This window comes from Plectropomus leopardus, chromosome 11, assembly GCF_008729295.1.
Source record: "Plectropomus leopardus isolate mb chromosome 11, YSFRI_Pleo_2.0, whole genome shotgun sequence".
NCBI lineage: Eukaryota > Metazoa > Chordata > Actinopteri > Perciformes > Serranidae > Plectropomus > Plectropomus leopardus.
Window position 1 is genome coordinate 28,721,560 of NC_056473.1, and position 20,974 is coordinate 28,742,533.

Below are 20,974 nucleotides of genomic sequence, written 5' to 3' on the forward strand. Positions count from 1 at the left end.
CAAAATTGTCGTATATCGTTCAAAATATGAAGAAAAAGTCAGAGTGTGGTGGCATGGATTTTGTCTGTCTTTTGGTATTTTTTCTGGATTTTTTGGGCCGTGTTTTCTGCTGCTGTGAGTGTGCCTTCGGGGGCTGGGTGCGGCTTCCTGGCGCAGGAGCTCTGCATTCACTCCTGCTGCTCGTTCTGCTAATCAACTGCAGCGCACCTGCCGCCCATTCCTCCCATCAGCTGCAGCACAAAAACACAGGACGCACGCTTTCATGCTGCCAGATTGTTTTTGCATCTGTCAGCAATAAAATCAGCTCTTCTCCAGTGACGTTTTCTGTGAACAAACTGCCAAAATCTTTCTTATTTCCTTCTGTCCTTTCTTTTAATTTGCTGTTTTTTTCTATTTCCTCTGCCTCATTGCTCCGAGCTCCACATCTCAGCTTCCCAGCACCTGTGCGTCCAGCTTCAGGACTCACTGCTATGTCCCTGCTTCATCCACTGCAAACTCAACTATACATTTCTTTTTACCCCTTTGACCTCAGTGTCTTCTGGTCTTGCTGTTGGGTCCATTAAAAACTGCAGTAAATCACTACACATGTTATAGTATGCCCTTAAAAATATAAGTCATACTATAGTATGTTGTTCCAAACATGACAAAAAAGACAAAATTAAGACATGAGACAACTCTCTCATTTAAACACATTTAATGTATTTTACAGTGCACAATAGAGTTGCCAGCTATACAATTATATAAAGGAGTATAGATTAAATATATAATGTTTCAGTTTCTAGACTCTTTGCACAAAAGTATCTCATCTTTGCTTTAAATTGAAACTTCTGTCTTCTGCATTCACATTTCACTTCTAAAAATAAAACATCTGCAGGACTTTATGAAAAACAACAGGCATCTAAAATTCAGTATTTTTTTCTTCTTTTCACAAAGACAGCTGATTCCACTGTCACACACTCAACAACAGCTCTTTGGCTAGCTTTTATACGTTGCTTTCATACGTTTTCCTCTGCTCTCATGAAAAGCTGAAATGACACATCTTAATCTCATCCTGCAGAGCTCCAACACACTGTCAAAATGTCCCACCTTAAACAGAGACAAAGACAGGTGCTCACTGTTTCCTGCTGTAAACGGCTCCAAATGCAAACTGCGGACAGTGAGGTCTGTGGATTATCCTGAGTAACAGTAACTGGGAGGAAGTTTTTCAAATGTCATGTTGATAATTTTACATGTACAAATCAAACTCCATTCACCTGTGTGTCTCCAATGATGTCATCTAATCATGTCCAAACTGTCTGTGTTAATATGTATGTGGTTCGGATCTCAGGGAGGATATCATAATAACATTTTTACTTATGTGCTCATTAGTGAGTCATTTCAAACATGCATGGAACCAAACAAACACTGAGCACCTTAGTGTGTGTGTGACCAATCACCCAATTACAGGTGACTTGCGCATACACACAGAGAGCTCAGGCAAGCTGAAACACTTAATGTGGAGAAACATGAGTGATCCCATTAACCCTTTGAAACCTGAGTAGTGTGACCTTATTCATTAGAAGAAGTCAATGAATAACTTTACAGGAAATGACCCGAAACATTGGCAAGGAGTTAGTTTAAGTCAGTAAAATTACATGGAAACATGGAAAAATTAAGCTCTAAAAAAATAATTGACTGATTTAAAAATAACATATATATAATAAATACATAAATAAATCAATTCTATGACATAATTTTAAATACATAATTATAATAATTCTGGATACCATTTTCGAAAAATTTTCCTACTTCTTTTTCTTCATTTTCTTATAAATTTCTCTCTCTTTCTCTCCTTTTTAAGGTCATTTTTATGTGACCTTTGACTAATTTCTTGCAATTTGTGGGACATTCCTCGGCAGTTGCCTTTTTTTTCTTTGTTTTTTTTTAAATAAAGCAAACCAACTTGCTCTGGTTTCAAAGGTTTAAATGCATGTCATCCATAGCGCCCCAAAGCAAGTTGTTTTTTATAGTGTGCTAAAATGAACTGAAACAAATGTATGAAAGGTAAGAAAACTATTAACTAAGAGTTATCTTTGGAAAATGGCGAGCAGTAAAACACTGGTGATTTGTAGTTGACAGGATAGCACTTCCAAAAATGCAAAATGGTCTTTTAAGCTGCCTCCCATGTATTCCTTTGTTTCCACTTTGACTTAACAGATCCCAACTTTCTGTAATTCACCTCCCATCAGAATATGTAAACAGGAACAGGTTGGATCATGTGACGTGAATATCTAGAATAATTAGACAGACCTTCCACACCTGTCGCAGGACTTGAATCTGTTACCTCCTCTTTGCTTTTGTGTTTACTGAGCCTCATCTTCACTCTCTGAATGAGCTGGCTCCTCTGGCTGGAACAGAGGATTGTGGGCCAGTTTGTGCAGGTCCTCTGGGGCAATCTCTCTCATCTTCCCGTCCATACCGAGCTGCATGGGCTGGATCAGGTTAGTCCTGCAGGGACAAGTAGTTCAAATGTAAACATGTGCATGTGTGAGGACAGACAGTCTGCAGCACTGAGCAGTGCCACTAAATAACTCTGATTCTCTGTCTCATCTGCGCTTCTTTCTTTTCCACAATGCCCAAATGCCGTCTAAAATCACACGCTGGAGCGTCGCACATATCACAGAGCTCTACATGATCCTGAAACATCTAACTAACCATCAGACTGAAACAAGACCGCTCGTGGCAATGGTGGAAAAACACAAAATATTTGCGTCCTGCATTACGAAATGAAAAATATTGACATGTATATTTATAATTTTAGTATTTTTTTCAGTCAGCTATGTTTTGCAATTTAACACATGGCTCATCTACAAAAATAAATGCTTTGATTCTTCTGTACGGGTTATTAAACTTCCTATTATTCTATTATTTACTGCACTGAACTGAGAATTTCTTGTGGAAAAATGAGGCAGTTACATCTGCATCATAGTGACGAAAACTGAGATTTTTATTTTTTTGGGGTGGGGGGGGGGGTCTGCTTTTTCTGCTGCCCGTGACAGTTTGTCAAACATGTGGACCAGCTTCATGGCCTCCAGTTCTTTCTGCTCCTCTGTCATTCCCTCCATGGGGTTGGGCTGATCCTCCTCTACAACTCCTGTTATTGGGTTTATTCTGACGAAGAAAAAAGACAGAGAGAAATATCAGAGCAACAGAAAAAAAGCAGCTGCTGTGTAAAATTACTTAAACTTTTGTGTTGGAGTATCTTGTAGGATTAGCAATTTTGGAAATTAGTCCAGACCCTCGCAGCTGGCAGCAGCGAAACCGGCTGCAACGTAACTATTCTGGGCAGGTGTACCCCATAATGGTCAGCCATGATGCACAAAAACTGAACTAATGTCAATCTGCCAAATGCATTAATTTAAAGTCCACTTTAACATTGTTGGAAACACACCACATGAGACACTGAGTTTAGGTGACATGCTGTTGTGGTGGTACTGACTGGGCTTTGGCCTCTCTGTACTCCTCTGTCTCCGAATCCTCATCTTCAGAGTAGATCCCCGAGTCTCTGCCTCCCCTGAGCAGTCCTCTGGCAGCCAGCAGACCTGCAGCATTACCGTACCCAGTGTACTTAATGAACCTGGAAACTAAACAGAGTACAGAACGTATTACAGTTAACGCGGCAGTATCTGAACACATTATGAGACACAAATACATCAACACAATGTCAACAAAAACCAGTTCAACAAGTCTTTGGTTGGAACTATAAACACGTAAAAATACTTGTTTCATAATAGACAAATATAATATAATATAGGCTTATATTTACAGTACAAATGTAGGTTTTTAATCAGGCTTGAGCACAAAACTGCTGCCGTGGGTCGGGCTCATTTCGGGCTTGGACAGAAACTGTGCAGGATCATGTAGGGTCTGGCCTGATTTTTTGGGCCCGATCAGAGCTCTATGACCATAGTGGAGGGTCGTATCACATATGGACCGGTAAATCAAGAGCTTTGCCTTCTGGCTCAGCTCCATCTTCACCACGACAGTCCGATGACGTGCCTCCATCATTGGGGACGCCTTACCAAACCGCCTGTTCTGTGAATGATACCCTGAAATACTGTAAGTCCTTCACTTGGGGCAGCAACTTTCTCCCACCCAGAGGGGACAATCCCTGTTTTTCCAGCAGAGAACAATGGCCTCAGACCATGTTTTCACTGGTGTATATTCACCTTAAAACAAGAATCCTTGTCTTTCACTTAGAATAAGTCATTTGTATCTACATAGGGAGTGTGTGCTCTTCCACAGGGTTTGCTATGTTGTTCTACAGGAGCAGCAAACACCTGCTTTAGATGAAGCAGTTCATGTTATTGCATTGTCCACAGTAGTTTTCCTGCATGCTTGACACATGAGAGTTGGTAGTAATCTGCAACCTCACTGTTACATGCCACTAAATCCTGCACACAAGACCTTTAACACCTGCTCATCGTTATGAAGAGCCCCTGTTCATTGTACGTTCTGGTTGCTGGTGAATAATTTGAATCTCACTGGATTTAGGTTTAAGTCACATTACAAGTTCTTTTCACCAAGTGGGATGAGACAAAAACATGCCATCAGTGATTTAAACAAATAAACAAACACATTTCCCTCACCACTTTCTTTGCAGAGAACAAAGAGGAATTCGGCGGCGCAGTCCTTGACGTCAGTGTCAATGTGTGTCATAAGACGGACCAGTTTGTTTCTCAGAGCATCGCCCACCTCTGGCCTGTTCTTCACGTCACGAAGTGGAGGCAGCACCTAAACACACACACACATACACACACACACACACACACACACGGTTCCCAGAGCCGTCAAAACAACAACATCTCATCATCATGGATTCTGTTTTCCTAAGCCCTGTACTGACCTTTGACCTGAGGAACTTCCTGGTCTCTCGGTGGATTCGGGAGCTCTCAGTCAGCAAATTCAGAGATGGCAGAAGCGTCTCCTTCAGCTTATGTCCCTGGAGACACGATAAATAACAACCAGTCAGTTGGACTGCAAGAGCAAAGTCACTTTCAGCATGTAAAATATGGAGAAACGTATTAAGCAACTTGGTGGTTATATAATTCAGCACAACTTTATTTAGAAATATGCACCATGTGAAGACAATCTTAATTCAATAGTCCAAACAACTGTAGCATTCCCACTGAATGCAGCGAATCTGAAACTTTTGGTTTTCTGGGGCTCTGAGGCAGTTTCCTGCTTCATAATTTGTTTTATGTGTGTTAGTGGAGTCATTTCAAGTAAACTTTACTGCACCGGTTACTGTTGTTTTTATCTTTCATGGCCAACAGCAAGACAGAAAGAATCGCTGCTTCATCTGTAACAGACTGTGTTAAACGAGCAGATGGTATCATTTCATATCGCTTGCAGGCCCCTGAACTGAATCAAAATCATATTGTGGCAGACTCTGTGATGTCGGCAAATATCATTTCGTTATGCAAAGAATCCCTATAATTACGTATTGCGCTGAAGCTGGTGAAGTACACCCCTAACTGAGGCAATGAACACACATACACACACACAGTCTCGTCTCACCCGGTCCAGTCTTTTCTCCATGTATTCCACTAGCATGTTGACAGCGTCCATGTTGACCCCCATGTACTCAATGGAGCCTTGTTGCACTTTAGGCTTTAACAACACATCCAAACAGGGCAGGGGGAGGTTGCCTAGCAAGTTAACAGTGTGGCTGAGAAAAACAGAGCGAGGGAGTGTAAGAGCAATGACTGTATGAATCAGTGAACAGAAAAACAGGTGTAAAATTTAAAGTGTGTGTTTTCCTACCTGTGGAACTCCTCAGTGCGCTCCTCTCCATCTGCCTGGCTCATGAGACAGTGTCTCAGTATGGCTCCCAAATGTCTGTACTCTGCTGTCTCTTCCTTCACACACAGATGGTGCAGACATATTGGTCACAAAGAGAACCTTCATCAATGTGTCTTTTCTGTAGATTCGTTATGTTTGCTTGTGTGTAACAAGCTGAGGAAACTGCGGTTCTGTTTGTTTCTGATATTGAAAACAAGGAAACGTTTCTTGCATTGCAGAAAAGGGGTTTTTGTAGAAAGGCTGCTGCTGCTGCATAGCAGTTTAAAGGCAAACCTTAATACCTATAAAATCTAAACAAAAACAAAACATTTCCCAGCGTGCATCGTTTATTTTCTCTGTAAATTAGAAAATGTTTTGGGAGGCCACCAGGAACCTGGCTCTGTTATATTCAGTTTTGGGCCAAAGCCCGATTAAAAACTTGAATTTGTATTGTAAAAATAGGCCTATATTATATTACATTTTATTTATCATTAATAAATATTTTTAAAATTAAAACCTGTTTTACAAGCTAATGGCTGGCTTGTTTCCTCGCACCACTTCTCCTTCTTCTCTTTCTTCTGTTAGTCCATCATATCGCACCTGACAGGTTATATGGTGCTCAATGGCTATTCATTCATTGGGATGTATGCTAATTGCTGACTAGTGTGAGCGTGCTGTCGGTATCCAACTGATTGGCATTAATGAAAATAAATACGTGCCTACGATCAAATCCAAGTTTCCTGCAGCATTCATGAATCTGGTGCAGGTTATTACCACCAATGTGTTTTATGTGCAAATCTACTCATAGATTTATCAACATTTCATGAAAGAGACTTGATGACTTTTGACAACAACAAAACAAATCATGCATCATGTTCTGCATTACCTCGTCGACTTTGCGTTTGGCTGTGTCGAATGTGATGTTGAAGAGTATTTTCAGTATTTCCATGGCTAATTCTGTCTGCTGCCGGCTCAGAGGGGGCAGCTGTTCAGGTGGGACGTCCTCTAACCCTGCCCTGGCCGTCTCCAGTGTGTCCGGCCAACACAGACCGAGCGTGGCATCCAACTGGTTGCCTAAAATATACACACAACAGGAAGTAATCAGCTTTTTTCTACCATGTGTACAGAATCATTCGGTTTTTGTAAACCCTCGTCTCATCGGTTATTTTTCATACGTCTTGTTATAGATTTATTTTTTTGAGTTGTCGGACTTTCCTGTTGTTACAGACATTGGTGACCTGGAGGGTGAATTGCTCCTATCACTGGTTACCCTGGAGACTAGTAACCTAGGAAGCTGATATCGGTTTTCACAGGTCAGTAGTTTCGCTGGTTAAACAGGACATCAGTTACCTAGGAGATTGATGCCGTGAAGCTCCTGAGCCAGCTGCGCCCTGACGTCCACTCTCAGGGCTGTCAGCAGGAAGGTGAGCCGCAGGTCAAAGAAACGCACCTAAACAGAGCAGACACATGGAGACGTACTCACTCTCTGTGCTTTATCCACTTCAGAGTATGGCAAGATGTACTGTAGTACTTATCTGGTAAGAATGTGTTGAGTACCAAATACTGTAAAATACCAAAAGCAGGCACTGAGTGCTTGGTTTATGGTTATTCTTTGATTAGATATTTCTTGTCTTACAGTAAGTTATATGTTTGTTGACTGTATGTTTTAGTCCTGTTAAAACAGCATTACAAAGATAGTTCACCCAAAAATGAAAATTCAGTCATTAAGTTTTATAATCCACAAGACAGTGCCAGAGGTTCACTCATCTCCCAAACAACTGAAGCAAATGGTGACCAGGATTCAAATGTTAAAAAATACACAAAAAAACCCCACAAAATGTCTCCATACTGCTTGTCCAAAGTAGTCCAAGTGTCTTGAAGCCCTGACATGCCAAGTTGTTTCGAAAAACGTCACAGGCGTCATGTTTTTAGCCTTAATATAGCCTGTAGCGTCTAGTGTGAAGCCACAAATTTTCATTTTTCGGTGAACTATGACTTTGCACATGAATGTACGAAAAGGGTTAAATAAAAACATGATTATGGCCTTCCACAGTAAAATTTCTAAAAATGTATTTTCTGATATTTGCTCAAAGTTATCGTATTGGAGCCTATGTTGAAAAGTGAAACCCAATCTCCTAAAAATTATGTTCATATTTAAAGGAATATTTTCCCAACCAAATGACCATTTGTCCATCAATTACTCACTCGTGTCACCTCAGTTCATTCCTGATTCCAAGTGGGCGTTTGTTCCAAATTTGTTCAAGGCCATCTTTAGATATCGTGTTCACAAGAATGAGACGGATGCAAAGTCGCCATGACTTTGACCTTTGACCACCAAACTCTACTAAGCTCATTGTTGACTACAAGTGGATGTTTGTGCCAAATTTGAATAAATTTCCTCAAGGGTGCTCTTGAAATATCGCGTTCAGAGGAATAAGACAGACAAGGTCACAGTGACCTTTGCCCACCAAAATCTGATCAGTTCATTCTTGAGCCCAAGTTAATGTTGAAGATAACAGGTTTACAAGAATGTAAGATGAAAGAAAATTAAACAAAGCTTTCTTCACAAATCCAATGTATCACAGAGCGAGTAACTGGTACACAAATGACCATTTTATGGATGAGGTTTTCCTTTAACTAATTTCTAATAGCAAATATATAAGTGCTGCCAATATGGTTCTGTTTAGGCAAATCAGACGCTGAAAAGTTGACTTGAATCACAAGATAGGGCGCTTATTCACAAGTACCCAAACTACAGTGCAATCTACCCCTCACCTTTGTCAGATTGACTCCCATAACACACATTTGACAGTCGCATTAAAATATGTAAGTGACGTCCATACCTCATGGTTCCAGGTGGGATCATGACACTGCTTCAGCCTCTCTGCCACACCCTTTATCAGCTGTAGGTCTGCCGCTACCACCTGCCATCCATCCATCCATCCATCCATCCATCCATCCATTTTTATAAATGAGTGTCAACCAAATTACATTTTATAATCTGTGTATTACATGTGTATGATGAGACACACGTCAGACTGACCTGTCCCGTCTCGTTGTGTAACAGGATGTTACAGATGGACTTGAGAGCCTCAATAATCACCTCCTGGTCAGAGTTTTCTGAAGGAGGGGAGGCTTCCTTCACCACTTTGCTGGATTCTTCTGCTGCCTCCTCGCCCTCTCCTCCCTCACCCTCCACTGGGGGAGAAAAGTCAGGACGAAATATAAATAACCTCTATTTATTTCATATCTGAACCCACAAAAATTGTCAGCAGAATGTGATATGGACGAATTTAAGCCCTGTGCACAATTAATGTTTTCATACAGTGTTTGCATAGTGAGATTCCTTAGAATCAGCATCTTCCACCTACACCTAACATCAAACCCATGTTAACAGCCAAACACAAAACTTCCAGTACACGCCTAATCTTTTCTCGGTTAGACTACTGTAACTCCCTCTTCACATGCATCACTCAGTCGTCATTAGCTCAACTTCAACTGGTCCAAAATTCAGCAGCTAGGTTATAAACAAATACTGGTCGTCAGTCACATATCACCCCAGTTCATATCAGCCTCCCATCACTGGCTTCCAATAAAACACAGAATCAGTTTCAAAATGCTATTAATCACTTTATGTATTTATTTTCTCTTTAGTTCAATTAGTTGTGATGGAATTATGTTTAATGGTGTTGACTTGTACATGGCATACCACTGTTTTTATTTGGGGTTTTATCCTGAATATATAGGTTTTGTTATAATTTACTTATTTATCTGATTTTTATTTTGATTTATTCAATGTCAATATATGAACGGATTCCAACATGCATAATGTTTATAGGACTGCATAACTGAATGGATGAGCAATGTAAATCTGATTTCTGTTACGCACTTTCATGCAAATTGTCACCTCCAACCAGCTTTGCCTCACCTTGACTTCAGTGCTCGTCTTGTGCACCAAATATGTGTTTGTGATTAAATGTGCGTCGGTATGCATGTTTGTTTGTAGGTTTTTATGTAAATATGGATGCTCCTGGGTTTTGACGTGCACTTTAATGTTTATGTGAAGCACTTTGTAACTATGTGTTAAGTGCTATACATATATAGTTGTGGTGCTATGGAGGATTTTGTCTGTTTTTTTCATTTTTTTTTTTTGGCTGTGTTTTCTGCAGTGTTTCTGTGCCTTCAGAGGCTGGGCGTGGCTTCCTGCAGCTGGAGCTCTGCATGCACACCTGCTGCTCATTCTGCTCATCAACTGCAGCTTAAAGCCCCTGAACTCACACTTGCATGCTGCCAGATTGTTCTGCTCCTCACAGTGGTAGTATCAGCTTTTCTTTTCTGTAGTTTTCAGTGAAATAACTGCCAGTGTCTTCCTCCACGTTTTTTTGTTTTGTTACTCCAGCCTCTCTTGCCAGAATTATCGATACACGGTTGTATGCCTATGCACACCCGTCAACTTCCACTTTACATCCATGTCTGTGTAAACGTGCACTCTCTCACACATCCTCCCCGGCAGCACAGAAGATTTATGCAATCAGCACAGTTTCAAGATGGACACCTGAGATTAGCGTCACCAGTTCAGTATCTGACCACCTCCCCCTCTGTTCCTGAGTTATGCACCATTGACCTTGGCAAAGACTGTACCGTAATAAGTTGCTGTGAGCTGTAACTTCACCACTAGACCACAGTTTCACAGGAGAAGCAACAAAACAGGAGCACAAGAGCAGGAGCCTTTGAATGTAAAGCAGAGGAGACACCTGTGACAGCTGTCTGGAGTTACCTTGGCCCTCCTCTGGCTGGTTGTGATTGGCTGTGGCAGCATTGCACACGGCAATGCCGGCGTAGCGGGCGAGCGTGGCCATGGAAGAGCGGCTGATGAAGGGATCCAGGCAGTGTTTGTCTCTGGTCAAGATTCTAACTGTTTCTAGACAGGCCAGCTGACAGGACGGCTGCAGCTCTCTGTTCAGGTAACCAAGCACCAACTCCCCCAGAAGCTGCGTCACACAGCAAACACATCAGGTTAGACCGAAAATGATCAGTTTTGACCGCTTGAAACCTGAGCAAATTGGCTTAATGTCTTTCACAAAACTTGAAAGAAAGGCAATGAGCAACTACACAAGAACTAGTAAGTAAAAATGTAAAAGAGTATCATCAGAAAATCACCACACAATTGAAAAAAGAAAAATTGTTAAAAAATCAAATACAGAACTTTGTGAATCCTCCTGTTTTTGTTAAAGCAGCATTAACCCTGAATGTCAAGGGACAATCGAAAACCTTTTCAAAGTCACGTATGCCTTGTGGCTGATGCAGAGACCAGATGCAGGCAGCTAAGCCTGGCCCTGATAAATACCTCTGCTAAGCTGTCTTGCATAATATCTTCCTACAGTCTGTGTGCAGGTGTATGCTCAATGTGTGCACATGTCTGTTGGATCATGAAGACACGCCAACACATAAGCTGCACCTGAACTTTACCCTTAACTAACTTACCTTTCCTTTTTTTTTGCCTCTAGAGTCAGCCACCATTTTATACTATGCAGTCTACAGAACTTTCTGGAGAACTTTCTTGAGATGGAGGCACGTGATTATACTTAGACTTAGACTTAGACGACTTTATTGATCCCTGGAGGGAAATTTAGTTGTAACAGCAGCTTGGCACGTAAGACATACAGAGACATACATAGAAAAATAAGAAGAATAGAAAAATAAGAAGAATGATCCACACCTATTAATTTCTCTCTCTCATTATCCTTCTGTACCTATTTGTCTCTTAACAGCAACTATCAGGGGAGTTAGATGAGTTTGTTCCCATCTCCCTGATGTCTGACTCATCTTTCTCCTCCTTCCGTACGGCTCAACTGAGGTGCTGGTTACAGTGTTGAAAAGATTAGACTGATACAGAGGCCGTGATGTGCCATGGAAAGAAAAAATAAATAAACTGAGGCCACATTTACTAAATCGAGCACACAAGATGCTATTGCATGGCCCCGAAATAAATTTTGTTCCCTCATTTCGATGAATTAATCTCCTCGTTTTGGTAAATTTATGTCACGTAAAGTAAGTAACGTAAAGTAAACTAAACTGAACTTAACTTTAAATTCGCAGCTTTTGATTCAGCAGCTAAGGGGATAGTTGAGGGGATGTAATTTGCAGTGCTTAATGACCGATGCTCTGCTTTTTGCACCTCCTATTGTGGTGAAAGAATATTAGATGTTTTGAGTAAAGCCTCATCATTGTCTGAAACCGACTTTCACATTTGTGACACCTTTAATCTATTTGTGAAAATGCAAAAAAGGGAGATTTTACTGCATTTTTCACATGTAGACCACATTGAACCTGGTCTACATCAAAAGCCATTACACTTACATGAGTCAAATCTGATCTGATTATCCCAAAGAGATAGTTGAGAGAGATGTTGAGGCTTTAATTAAAATGTCTAACATGCTCTCACCATTGTAGGAGGTGCAAAAAGCAGAGAATCGGACGTTAAGTGTTGCAAACTATGCTCCCCTTAACTTTCTCTTAAATACTGAATTGGAAGCTAACCTCAGCGTTGTTTACTTGAAGAAGTTGCGCTGCATGGGCGTCAATGAGAAAGGCTGCTCTGCTCTGCTGGCTCTCTGTAATGCTATATAACGTTACACTTCTCCTGTGCACGAATCAGCCAAAACGATGGAGTGAATTAAGCAACATGAGGGAACAAAATGTATCTTGTGCGCTCCATTTAGTAAAATGTGGCCTTGACTTATTTATTTTTCTCTCCATGACACCTACTGAGCTCTGTAGACTGAACTCACTTCCATGTGTATTTAATATTTTGACACAGTATTCATATCTTTCTCTACCACTCAGCCTTTAAGATGAACTACACTGAACCTTTATCGTAACTGACTCAATCAGTAGGAACCTTTTGAACTTCCCTCACTGATGACTGAGGGCCAAATCTGGCCCGCAGTAGGGTGCCAGCTGGCCTGCTGACCATGTTTTTTATTCACACTTGGATTTTTTTGTACTTTTAATGTAAATAAGGTGCATAAAAAGCACCAAAATAGAGCAGTTCATTAATAATAAAAAATCAGTAATAAGTTAGTCGTAATTTAGTTGAGTTTACTTGAGTATCCTGTCTGTAGAGCATCAGCAAGGATCTGCAAGTTTACAAATGCCACATAAGATATTCATCTTTCAACATACAGAAGCTTCTGAACTACTGACAAAAAAAAAGTCATGAGTTGGCGATAAAAAATAATACAACGCTCATTGCTTATTCATACCTTCCGTAAATTCCCTTCCTAATGCACCGGTCATGCACATACAGGGAGAGACAGATGATACAGAGGAGGTGAGACAGTGTTAGAAAGGCTTCAGTGATTTCATGAATTCTTTTACTGGTGAAAAATAGATGCACTGCAGAGGAGACTTGCTAGTTTAGAGATCAAAACGAGGAAAAACCTAAAGTTTACCAAAGTACCAAAGTATGGCTGGACAATATGGCTTATTAATAATTTCTTGATATTTTTAGGTTATACTCTCTCTCTCTCTCTCTCTCTCTCACTATATATATATTTTGTATGTTTTTGTATAATATATTATATTATATTATAATTATTATTATTATTATTATTATTATTATTATTATTATTATTGTTACACACACACACACACACATATATATCTATATATATATATATATATATATTTGGCATGTGATCATTCCTGTAACTAATCTGAATTTTGAGGGAAGACAGCTCGCAATTCAGAAAACTTCACTTTTGAAGTTCCACATAAAAATGTCCTGATACTGTAACTGAGTTTGACATATTATTCACACAATTGTATTGTGTTTGTTTGGTTTTTTGTCTGAAACAGTTTTATGGTCGTAGATATTTCTGAATTATCATTCATTTTAGTGATTGTTTATTATTTCTTCTTTTATTTCATTTATCATTTCCGGAATAATGGACTGACTTATTGAAGAAATGTGAAAGCGGTGCATTGCCCAGCCATACTTGGAGGGAGGTGGAATTTAAACTAAAAGGGGGGCGGTGGTTTCATTGGCTTAATGTTCAAAATTTTGACTCTGTTCTTAGATGGGATGATACCTCTCTGTCCCGCTCGTCCTCCGTGCTGAATGTAAAGCAATGGTTCATCTGAAAGAAGGAAAAGCAGAAGGAACAAATAAATATGTGATGTGAAGAAGAGGAGTCAGAACAGAAGTGGCATAAGGAAGAAGACCGTAAGGAAGGGGAAGAGAAGGGAAGGCAGGAGAACACAGAGAGAACATCAGTGAAGCTGAAGGTGTGACGCCAAAAACGTTAAAAAGAGGCCAGAGAGTTGGTATGTTTGTCACAACCAGAGAAGCCGGAGAGGTGACAGCATTTATCAGGAAGCAGCGTGATGTTATTGTAGCGCCTTTAACAGAGGAGGTCAGGGCTGATGCTTAGCTGTACAGAATGTCTGATTTGACATGCAGACAGACTTCACATCCAATCTCAGTACAACGATAGTGTCCATGTTTCCACCATGTTTTCCAGACGGCACTTTTTTTTGGTCATTTCGGGGCACAGAACAAGATGAAAACAGAGCATGCACATTTTATTACCTTATAAAGTGTTATGTGACAGTTTTAAATTTGCAGCAGACACAGAGCAGCGTTAGCATTCACTTAGAGTTGTGTTTGGGTCCACCTGATAAATGTAAGACTGATATTCACTCTTTTTATACCTCTGCGCCAGCAATAACTGAGGCTAGAGGCATTATTTTTCGGATTATCTGTATGTACCTCTGTTCAGCCCATTCTTGTGAATGCAATATCTCAAGAACATCTTAAGAGAATTTCTTCAAATTTGGCACAAACATTCAAGCGGACTCAAGGATGAGCTGATCAGAGTTTGGTGGTAAAAGGTCAAGGTCACAATGACCTTGCATTTATCTCATTCTTGTGAAAGTTATATCTCTAAAACAGCTTGAGGGAATTTTCTTGAAATTTGGCACAAACTTTTGAGTGGACTCAAGAATGAGCTGATTAATTTTTGGTGGACAAAGGTCAAGGTCATGGTGACCTTGCATTTGTCTTATTCTTGTGAAAGTGCTATCTCAAGAGCACCAAGATGAAATTTCTTCAGATTTGACACAAACATTCACTTCAAGTGAAGCTAATTTGAATTTGGTGGTCAAAGATCAAGGTCACTGTCACCTTACATTCATCTCATTTTTGTGAACACAATATCTAAAGATAGCCTTACGGGAGCTTTCTTAAATTTGGCATGAATGCCCACTTGGACTCAAGAATGACCTCATTAAATTTGGTGGTTGAAGGTCAAGGTCAAAGGTCACAGTGACCTCATAAAACATGTTTTTGGCCATAACTCAAGAGCCTTCAGTATCCATCTCAGAACTATTAGGGCCATTCTCATTTAAACATGGCCTAAACCTCCTGTGTGATGGCAAAAGCTGATATTCTTCAAATACTGTGTAACAGCGGTGAGACGTAATATTACCAAACAGAGACGACGTTATTTTAATATAAAGTTTGGAAACTTGGCTCAAACGCTTCACCCACAGTTTTTAAGCAAATATGCAGTAGTCTAAAGTAGAGCGATAAGTGTACCATGCACTGCTTCCACACTGAAACAAATACTAAAAATAAATGAATACTGAAATAAAATGTAATAGACAACAGGCTGAATAAACCAGAGCAGGCTAGCAGCAGAGGACATCTGAGCACCCTGAGGACGGTATATAACTGAGACCTTACACTGCAGAGTCTCCTGCAACACTAAGCCTCTCATCTCTTAAGTGGTTTAGTAGAGTAGGATTTGACCGGGCCACAGGAGACTGTATTTGTGTATCAGAGAATCTAATCCAATTGCCTTCAAGATCAACTCCCACACAGCTAAAGATGGAGAGAAGCATGCAGCAGAGCTCACCTGGCAGACTGCATGTTGTTAGGCTCATGTGGCATTTAGACAAATGAAGATTATTTGGCTATTTTTGTGAACCCAGCGGTGCAGATCACAGTCAGGTGTGCCCTGCCTGGTGCGTGGAGGCGAGCCAAACACACCTCTGGTAATGCAATCAGTTAATCAATCAATTAATCATTTATTTGTCATTTATGTGATCCCTTCACCTCCATCAGCTTGTGCACTGTAATTTACTTCTTTTTTTGCCTCTTTTCAATAAATCTCTTTCCATTCTTATGACGGCGACACACAACTCTGTGTCGATAAAACCAGTTTCCCCCGTAAGACTGACTTCTTTTTAAAAATGTGTAGTGTAATGTCTGAGATAACATTATTTGAGCCATTAGACAATTAAGTACTCAATAATACATTTCCTAACTTAGCGCCATCTGTTCCATCCGTTGCTACAAATCTGGGAGCTATCAACAAAGCACGTCACCCCTACAAAATCCTGTAGAGAGACCATCAAACAAAGGAGAACACATAACCCCATTTTAGCAGCCTTCCTCTTAACTCCAGGATTGATTTAAGAGGTTTTATTTATTACTTTTAAAGCAAAACATGGTCTAGCACCGGCATACATCTGTGAACTTGTATGCCCCTATATGTACCTGCACGCAGTCTAAAATTATTCACCAAAAGTCCACAAACAGTCCGTCAATCGAGACCTAAAGGAGACTGTGCTTTTGTTGTCAGGACCCCGAAACTTTGGAACAGTTTCCCTGTTGAAATCCATCTTGCTGCCTCGCTAACTTCTTTTAAATCACTACTAAAAACTTCAAACAGAAAGCTGTCCGTATTGAGCACCTGGGGGACATTACTTTCACTGTCAAGTAAGCTGATTGGTGAGCCCCAGTTGAACCCAGCATCCCTGTACACCAGACAGTTACAGCCGATAGCTAATGCTATTTTAAACGATGACCTGCACCCTTTGCACATTCATTTTCAGCTTCTTCCTTCGGAAAAGATTTTTTTTAAAAATAGTTTTAAGATTGTTTCAATTTAAGGTTTGGTTTTTTAGTTTTGTGTTTTTATTGGTATTTATTACATACTTAACATTTTGATTAGCAATGGGGCTTGTTAATTGTTTTTTCTTCTGTCTTTGAGTTATGTTTTATCCTGTATGTTGTCTGTGGTGTCCAAAAACTGTGTTAATGGATGCTTGCACTTTATACTGCCAACAAAATCGACCTATGGGTGCAAAAAAGTAACCTGAACTTGAACTTCAATGGGAGAACTGGTAGGGCACAACCATATTTTGACTGAAATAGTTTTGAGAATACATCTAGACATATGTTTATAATGGCTGTGTTTGCAGATTTGTACGTCACAGAAGACTGGACTGTTGGCCTCGGCAGAGGTCTGCACATCCCAGTGACCTTATAGTTGTTGTCTGAGATATACACAGCAGCTCAAATATACTGCCAAGGTCAGATCATGACTATTTTTTCGGTTGATTCGCATCAGTGGATGGACATATTTAAGGTCTGACGGTCCTCATGTTGTCTGTGTGTAATAGTGCAGGATTCGGTCTAGTTTTTTGTTCTGTTTTGTTTTTGTGGTGTTTAATTTCTGAGTGACATTTGCAGCATAAAGCTTAATTCAGTCACATTTGACAGTTTTACATGTAAAAATATCTGTGAACAAAATTGTTGCAACTTTAATCTTCATATTGCAATGGAAATGTGATCCTGGTAATGATCCACAAGAAGGAGTTTTAAGACAATAATTTTACCTGAACATGTTGCTCATCACAGCCACACATCTCCATTTATTGTAATTAAAAACAAGAAGCTCCGGGCGACACTTTAAGACTCGTTAAAAAGAGCAGGTCGTCAGGGCCATTGCTTCGGTTACCAGATGTGACACCAGGGGAGGAATAATGCTGTTGCTGATGGACAAAGTACACAATTCTCTTACTTGAGTCAAAGTAAAGGTACTTCTGGTCAAATATTACTCCAATACATGTAAAGGTTGCTAAGTCAAATTATTACTTGAGTTAAAGTACCGGAGTTCCCAAAGTGCTTTTCAAGGAACTGTTGTATATTGTCACAATACATTTACAGAGCCTAAGGACTCACTGAATGCACTGACTTATTTGTAGAAGGAAAAGGTTGTTGAATATGCTGCAGTCTTTCACTGCAGTCCCGTTTTGTCTTTCTGTTTAAACTAACTGCTAGTTAAACGTAGCTAGTGTAAGACTCCATGCAGGGCAGACTCAGTGTTTTGACATCCATATTAAGTGGCATTAAAATGCTTTCTTCCCATCGAGTGTTTTGAGCCTCTCCACACAGTCCTTTCACTGAGCAGACATTTCACTTTAAGAAAGTGTTGTGTTTGTACCTGTTTTAGCACATGATCCTGTTGACCAAACTGTGGAATGTAAACACAGGACAAGGTTTGGTTGTCCCAGTCTTTATGGGGAAAGTTGTCTCAGTGGAAACGGTCCCATTATTACAATACATACTTTTATTTTAGGCTACGTAGTGATAGAGAGTGTAGTTATACTCAAGTTTCTCCCTTCCAAATTAATGATAGCAAATAAGCAGCAGTTTGACTTTAACCCTTTGAAAACTGTACAAACTGGCTTGATTTCTTTTAAAAACATGGGAAGAATGCAGTGAGCAAAGGAAGAAATGCAAAAGGAAAGGAATAAACCCAAAAATTTGCAAGAGAATTTCTGCAAGAAAAATGGTACAAAAAATAAATGAATTAATGACTATAATAAACAAACAAGAAAATAAATAAAAATATAAATAAATAAATGACCTGAAAAAAAAATTTGTAACTTTTTTTATATGTAATTATGATAATTATAAATATAGTTCTTCTCTAGCTTTTTCATTTTTTCCCATGACAAAAATAAATAAATTAAAATTTCTAAATCTACTCATTTCTTGCAATTCTTGCAAAACATTTATTACCAAGTTGCTCATTCACTTTTTCCCCAAGTTTTTTTTTTAAATCACATAAGTTTGCTAAGGGTTCAAAGGTTTAAAACTTGTCAAAGGTGTTTGAAGGCAACACAAAAAAGTGATGTTGCTCCAGGTTTTAAAGGGTTAAATACTGAAATTACAATCAAGTCCAATACACACACACACACACACACACATAAGTAAGAAAAACAATAGTTTATCCGAACAAGAAAATTTACTGTAACTCTGATGACTACTATCGTTAGATGAGTATTATAGAGATAAGTATTTATTTTTTTATTTACATTTTAAAGCTACAAAAAATCTATATATGAACAATAGATCAACTGACCGTGTGTAATATGAAAGATGTTGCTCACAGGGATGAATCCACACAAAAATAATCAGAAACTGTGTCATTTCCCTAAATGCTGAGCAGCTTTTTAGCCTCTTTTAGCTCATTGTTTTGATTTTTCATCTAACACATGCAGTGTTTTGGTTCTGCTCTCCTCAACTTTGTCTCCAGCAGCAGCAGCAGGCCGCTGAAGTGAAAAAGCTCTGATCAACCCGTCTTACAGTACCTGCTCAACAGCAAACAATACACGGACACACACTTTTAGAGACTAGCTGGGGAGCACAGTGGAGCATTTAGCAGCCAAAGAGAGCTTTTTTATTCTTAAGACAGAAAAACAAATCCAGAGCCAGAGTGAATATTTGGTCTGGGTATTACCGGATAATCCATAAATCATTTGTAGTTTTGAAACAAACCAAAATACTGTGGTTTACTTTTGTTTTGTTTCAAACCACAAATGAAAAACTTAGAAACACCAGTTTTTCCTTATTTCCTCGTTGCCATTTAAGGGCAAACATTCAAGTAGTAGTACTAATTTATTCATCCTAAATATCTTCTATTTTTTGCTTGTTTTTTGGGGTGTTGGAAACAAAACTAAAGTATACTGATTTGTTTTTAAAATCACAAATGAATTGCAGATTATCCGATCATACCTTGACCATACTGAGCTCCACTAGGTGGACATGAACGTAATTTCCAAAGAATGCTAATGCTGCTTTGTGTCTGCTACAAGCGTAAAACTGTGTGCTATATTTTTGGTAACATTATAGGGGAAAATATGTCAGTGTTGTTTTTACAGCTTGTTCTGCTGCCCCCAAGTGGCCTAATAATGATGCCGCTTTAAACTGGTTTCTTGTATAATAAAAAACATGGTTTCAGTATTTCGGTTTGAAATAATCAGTATTCTTATGTAAATAATCTGGTGAAAATCGATGGGCAAATTGAGTCAAATATGACTGTGTAGGCCTGTATTTGTTGACCCTTTGAAACCAAATTTGCACGATTTCTTCCAAAAACATGGGAAGAATGCAATGAGCAACAAAAGAAAAAATTACCAAAAAAACCCCAATAAATTAGTAAAAAGTACAAGAAAATTACCTAATAATTTGTAAAATAAATACATACATATACACATAACAAAAAATAAGCAAAAAAGGGAAATGACATGTAAAAGTGCTTAAAATATATAATTATTCTGTGCCCTAACATGTTTTTATTTTGTAATTATAATAATTAGCCACAGCTTTTTTCTTTTTTCCCCAGACATTTCCCTTATCTTTTCAAAAATAATTTTCTAAATATACAAATTTGTGGACATTTGTGTTGTTTTTTACCACAACAAAAGTGATGTCACTTCAGGTTTCAAAGGGTTAATAGTTAGGCCAAACAAATGCTTTTTTTAATCAAATGTGATGCAATTAAGATCTTAAGCTTTCTCTTGTTTATGAAAATCATATGAACTGGAGACAGTGTGCCAGCTGCCCCGATGTCCACTAAACATGATAAAGCAATTATCACCATCCATACTGACAGATGTTGACCTAAAGCTATTCATGCTGGACATGCAACATTTGCAGAGCATGTATGATAAACTTGATATTTGAAGCAGAGGCTGTATGTTGCAGGCTGATAACGTTACCTCCTTGTTGTAGCTCTGTAGAGCCGTCAGAGCTGTGTCCTGCTCTCCAGTCTCCATTTGCTCTATGATGACATTTATATCCATTTTCATCGCCATCGCAGCAGCTTCCTCCTCAATTCACCGTCAGAGTATGGCTGTGTGTGTCTGCGTGTGTGTGTGTTTGTTACTCGGATTGTGCACACGCTATAGTTTGTCACCACCCACAGATGCCTGCATGATGTCTGAATCCCTTCAGCCGGCGAGAAGCGATTAACGGACAGGATTTGTGTAAACCGAGTGCTGCGTTCAGGTG

The 20,974-nt window shown here is 39.4% G+C and overlaps 1 protein-coding gene across 1 annotated transcript; it reads right to left on the reverse strand.

Annotated features, from left to right (window-relative positions):
* Window positions 1-1,922: 1,922 nt before the first annotated feature.
* ric8a (RIC8 guanine nucleotide exchange factor A) lies at window positions 1,923-20,921 on the reverse strand. Its single transcript, XM_042496556.1, has 14 exons — window positions 20,683-20,921; window positions 13,917-13,964; window positions 10,601-10,814; window positions 8,867-9,021; window positions 8,667-8,747; window positions 7,174-7,273; window positions 6,710-6,897; window positions 5,806-5,900; window positions 5,560-5,710; window positions 4,886-4,981; window positions 4,629-4,773; window positions 3,479-3,623; window positions 3,031-3,150; window positions 1,923-2,487 (listed from the first exon to the last, which is right to left on the reverse strand). The coding sequence occupies exons 1-14, from the start codon at window positions 20,776-20,778 to the stop codon at window positions 2,343-2,345; spliced, it is 1,779 nt and encodes a 592-aa protein (XP_042352490.1). The 5' UTR covers window positions 20,779-20,921; the 3' UTR covers window positions 1,923-2,342.
* Window positions 20,922-20,974: the final 53 nt, after the last annotated feature.

Coding starts and splice junctions, on each gene's coding strand:
- ric8a (XM_042496556.1), bottom strand. CDS start 20,778: ATGGCGATGAAAATGGATATAAATGTCATCATAGAGCAAATGGAGACT. Junction 8,748..8,866: donor TACACAACGAGACGGGACAG/GTCAGTCTGACG, acceptor GATGGATGGCAG/GTGGTAGCGGCAGACCTACA. Junction 3,624..4,628: donor TGTTCTCTGCAAAGAAAGTG/GTGAGGGAAATG, acceptor TACTCTGTTTAG/TTTCCAGGTTCATTAAGTAC.